We start from the raw sequence: 5386 nt of genomic DNA, 5'->3' as shown, positions 1-5386 counted from the left end.
ATGAATATTGCTTCATACAAAAATTGTCAACTCTGTTATCAGACTGACCCAGAGGTAGCTAAACATCATGTCGCCAGCGGTCACCCAGACAAACATCATAGCGGTCACCATTCAGACAAACATCATAGCAGTCATGCTGATAAACATCATGGGAGCATGACAGACAAACAGACAAACCTTTCTAGTCTAGAAGTAAAGGGAGAAAAGGTAAGATAGATAATCAGATAAAGGACAAAAAAAGTAAAGGTGTCAATTAGAACTTTTTATTTCAACGTTTTAATTTATCATAATTGTCTTTTTCCCGAAAAATTTCCTAATTTTAGTAAATTAAATTAAATGAATATAAAAGGTAGTTTCCACTACGTCAATTAATTTGGGGGATTTTCAACAAAATTTAATTTTCCATCATTTAATTAAAAACAATTAACTACGCTTTAGAAAATATTTTATTGAATGACCCTCTAAACAATTCAAATTTTGTACTATTTTATTATGAGTAAAACAAGGGTGAAATAAACAAAGTAGCAGAGTTTTAAAATACTAAAATGAATTATAGTGAAAAGTATCATGGGATTCTTGACAAAAATTATAGAATTCTGACTTTGATATGTTTTGAGATTATATTTTCAAACATCTAGTAATGATAGCAGCTGAGAAATCTTATTTTTTTGCTTTTTCTATATGGACATATGGAAATATGGACAGAGAAAATGAGTTATAGAGTAGGTGGGTAAAAATTATTCCGAAAAGTGTAGAAAAATCTTTTATCAAATTTCTACCTTATGGAATCTTTTTTATATCAAGATTGTATAGACAAAACAAAAACTTAAATAAAAAGAACTATTCACGTGCTACTATTTTAACTATAATTGCAAAGTTTTCCTATTTCTTCAAAGTTCTTTTCTTTTAGTAAAAATCAACAAAAGACAATTTTTATCACTTTATATTATATTAAAAAACTTTCCATTATTTACTAAGTATATTTGCGATAACTTTTATTTAATGAAATCTTCCAATTTTTAACATGTACAAAACGGCCTGCTTAATTGCTTCAAGATCCATGTCAGATCTATATAGGAAATAAATGTCTATAAATGAGCTCAAGTTTTCCAAGGAATGTTCGTTGAAAACTCATAGTGCTCCAATAATCCATAATAAACTCTCATTGCCCAGAACGATTAGACCCATTATTTTACTTTATTAAAAATAAATTCATTTTTTTCATTTCATGTTGCTATTTACATTATAATGAAGTATTTAATTTCTAATCATAAAAAAGAAAATCTAAATTTATAATATAATAAATTAAAGAAAACTCTGTTTTAAAAGAATTCGATTGTGGCGACACTTTGTGTGTTCAAATATTGAACTAAAATTGTAATCATATAATAAACCCTTTGGTGATGGTAATGTAAAGAAAAAAATATAATTTAAAAAATCTATTTAAGATCATTTAAATTATTAAATATTTACTTCCGTTTAAATAGTAATGCCGGGTGAGGAAAATAGATTTATTGAGAAATATATATGCATATAGAAAACTAGCCAATAGGGAGATAGTTATATCGAGCTAACTCTAGTAGTCTATATAAAAGATATTCATAGCTTAAAAGTTATTGAAAATATTCTATTCTACAAAATTCATAATATTAAAAACATATTTTTTTAATATTAAACTTTCTCTGACATCACAAAAGCCTTTGATTCTTTCCCTCCTTTTGTTAGGAATCAGTAGAATATTTAAACAAAATAAAATCTCTCTTTCGATATTTCCATCAATTCTTATACCTATATATATAAATATACATTAGTATATCGATTTATGTATCTTTTAATGTATCGATTGATGTTTCAATTAATGTATCGATTAATATAACGATAGATTTATTAATAAGATTAAATTATCGAGTCTTACATTGACTTCTGATGAGATCAATCATGCTCGAAACAATTTGTAATGTATGAATAAATATGTAAAGTTCATTTTTTGTCTGTGAGTTAACCTCTTAGATCTATTGATAGATTTATTGGTTGATGTATTTGTTGATGTATTGATTGATGTATTGAACGATTTATTATTTGGTTTATTGATTAATATATTACTTCATGTATTATTGTAATACATATTATTTGCATCAATTAATCTCCTTCTCTATTTTTATTAACATACTTTGCTATCTACTAATTCTTTTAATATCTACTGATTCTTTTGCTATCTATCAATGAATTATTGTTTAGGATAAGGATGAGAGTAGAGCAGAGTATATATCCTCAGATTGTGTCATATTTACCTATTTTGCTGGTGATATTATGGATGCTGTCAATGATCACTTCTCCAAAGCCCTTAGCCAAGAATCAAGTAAAGGTGAGGATGAAATTAAAATATTTATCAGTATTGCTTCAAAACCGTTCAATATCTGGTAAATTAGAACTGGTTCTCAGCCACACCAAAAAATTATGTATAGCATTGTATTATATCCAGTTTTCTACAAATATATAATGTGCAATCAAAAGATTAAAACTAATTTTTTATAGTCCCATGGAAAGCTGTTTATAAAATGATGCGATAAATAACTATTATTAGTTACTGCTAATACTTATATACAGATTTGCAGACCATTTGATTGTTTGATTGTATGTCTTTAGTATGATGAGGTCTGGAAATACATCTGTAGTCAAAAAACACTTTTCCTTTAGATTTCAACAATGTAATTTTCTTTTTTTTAGATGTTGTTCCTTTGTCAGCCCGAGGTTTGCCTGCCTCCTTCTGGGACAGCAGTTGGTTGGGTGGTAGCCCCCACCATGCTTTCACCCCCACACCAGACCTTTACCAGGAGTATACTGATCCTTGGCAATCTTATATGGCTAGTATGTCAGGTGAGGAGAAATTTTTACTCAATAGATTTTGTCCTACTTGACAAGGTTGACTATTTTTTCTCTGTATATATTTTTCATTACAATTATGTTTTGTGAATTATACACATAATAATTTTTAGGTTATTCCTCTGCGCATGGAATGTATTCAAGATCCTATTCTTCCCTACTTCTCCATCATTCTCGGAGAGACTGGATAGACTCCAATTACGCCTCTTATTCTTCTTATTCAGGTGACTATTAAAAAATACGCCTCTTAGTTTATCTCCTCTAAGATAAGGGTATGTCAGTGAATATGTTATTATTCAAAATAAGATACATTAAATGACAAACCCTATCTTGTACTTTTAATAATTCAAAAAATATAAAAATCAAATTGAATGGTTTTAGAAAAGACTTCTTTTATACAATTTTATAGTTAATTGTTGATTTTAATACCCACAAAATTTTTAATTAATATTATTGCCATAGTTGCACCCCTTGTGGACATAAATATTCTATTATATTAAATCCTAATCTAATTCAATTCTTTCAGATGGTTCTGGAAATTCAGGAAACAAAGAGTTATCCTGGTTTTAACTTGATACAGTGGACTTTCCTTTTAATTTCCTGATTACCATACATACATGAATACAGACAGAGTGAGGGAACCAAAGTTTTATAGAAATGCTTTGGGGGCTGAAATTCAAACAATTTACATATTAGTGACTGTTAAACTTTCAATTTTGTGTTAGCTTATACTCTTAAAGTTGATAATATGTCATTTTAGGAAAGTGGTCATAACTGACTAATATTTATGTCAACATTATGACCAAGACTTTAGTTGTATGTTGATAGAAAAACAGCACACGGTGATAAAAAATCAAGTCAAAGTTGAAATTTAAAAAAAATCAATATTAACTGTTGTAAAGCTTTCAAAAACTACAAAAAAAATGTTATGTTACCCCAGTGAATTATAATACATTTTTACACATAAGGTCCTCCTTCCCTTACTATTAGAGCTAAGTCCCTAAAGGCCAGGGGCGAAGTCATTTGTTCCAATGGATATATAATACGTGGATATTGTGAAAGATTTTTGCATACCCTGATAAAATGTTTCTCCCAGGTGGCTAATAGAACTTACCACTTACTTTATGACTTTACCCCATCCCCTCCCCTGGCACTTGGAGTGACGTATTGATCAATATCTGAGGACTATCTTAGCAACCTAAATTGACAACAAAATTCCTATAATATCCACGTATTTTATATCCAATTTTGTTCCTAAATAGTATATAGAATTAGAGAAAAAATAACCAAATCTAAATTTTCAATAATTCTTTTTCAAAAATCTTGCATTTTTAATCCATTTACAATATATTTAATTTTTTTTTGTCATTTATAATGGCAATAATACCAGTGCCCAAACTTTTCCACAAATAAATTAATTTAAAAATATTTGTTAAATTGTACATAAATGTATGCTTTCAAAATATTATCTGTTGTTTTTGTTTATGTTGTATTAATAAAATATTAAATTATAAAAAGTTAAATAAATTTCATTAGACAAACGTTTTTCATATTAATTTAGTGGTACAGCTACTCTTTAATTAGGTTTAATGTGCGTGCGAGAGAGATAGAGAGTGAGAGAGAGAGGGAGAGAGAGAGAGAGAGAGAGAGAGGGGACAATATTCTGTTTATTATACTAGTCCCCAAAGTTTTATAATAACTTTTTCTTATTCGTTGTCTTTACAACTTTTGGGACTTAATTTTGAGTGGTTGATTATTTACTTTGAGTATTCAATAGTTTCAACCACTAATATTAATGCACAGAAGGGGTGATTTTGTGTACATAAATTTATCATCGACCATTTCCTTACCCCTTTAGATCCCTGGGAAAAATAATCCATCCTTAGCGGCAGCCAATCACGGCCGAATTAGCTGGAAGATAATTAAGCATTTTTAAGTCAATGTTACTTGATGCAAGTTATAACAATATTTTGATCATGAAAAGAAAACGAAGTAGAGTGTTTCGTCGTATTTTCGCAGTAGCTTTTCTTCTATTGTTAGCCCCTGTGATGTAATCATTAACATTGACCTAACCTAACCTAACCCACAAGCTACCGTGACAACATGACGCTACTTTTTTTTCTTTCCTTGATCCCAATATTTTAACATACCATGTCCGATTGTTGTAAAACACAACTACTTTATTCATCACTATGGAATGTGCCACCAAGAGGCCTCTAGGGTCATTTCAGGGAGGATGAGGAGCGGGATTCTTGAATTTCAACATTAGTTTTATTTTAAAGTAAAAATTTTTTTTTTTCTATAGGTGGTTTCTTTTTGGAGGTTACCTTACTCTAAAATATTTATAAACTTTTCCTGAAACAATAAAAAGCTTCACTGTAAAAGAGAATCATGTTCGTCCAGCAGTTAGCGAGATCTCAAGCTACAAACAGACAAACATCCTGTTACTTTGTTAAAAAGGATTTTGGAAGGAATTTATGATTTGCACTAAATTCTAAACATA

The 5386-nt window shown here is 29.1% G+C and overlaps 1 protein-coding gene across 1 annotated transcript; it reads left to right on the top strand.

The window, feature by feature from the left end:
* On the top strand, positions 1 to 4422 carry LOC145335243 (uncharacterized). The gene is made up of 5 exons (XM_080180978.1): positions 1 to 207; positions 2239 to 2365; positions 2728 to 2877; positions 2997 to 3107; positions 3410 to 4422. Exons 1-5 carry the CDS (start codon positions 1 to 3, stop codon positions 3451 to 3453), a joined length of 639 nt encoding a protein of 212 aa, XP_080037104.1. The 3' UTR covers positions 3454 to 4422.
* Positions 4423 to 5386: the final 964 nt, after the last annotated feature.

The sequence above is a fragment of the Acartia tonsa genome, chromosome 13 (assembly GCF_053477335.1).
Source record: "Acartia tonsa isolate MP-2025a chromosome 13, ASM5347733v1, whole genome shotgun sequence".
In the NCBI taxonomy this organism is placed as follows: domain Eukaryota; kingdom Metazoa; phylum Arthropoda; class Copepoda; order Calanoida; family Acartiidae; genus Acartia; species Acartia tonsa.
Note: the sequence above shows the minus strand (reverse complement) of the source record. Positions and strands in the feature narration are given on the sequence as shown.

Bases quoted from the DNA above. Each gene is read 5' to 3' on its own strand.
- LOC145335243 (XM_080180978.1), top strand. From the start codon at position 1: ATGAATATTGCTTCATACAAAAATTGTCAACTCTGTTATCAGACTGAC. The intron at 208-2,238 runs GTAAGATAGATA...ATTATTGTTTAG, and splicing joins TAGAAGTAAAGGGAGAAAAG to GATAAGGATGAGAGTAGAGC. The intron at 3,108-3,409 runs GTGACTATTAAA...CAATTCTTTCAG, and splicing joins CTCTTATTCTTCTTATTCAG to ATGGTTCTGGAAATTCAGGA.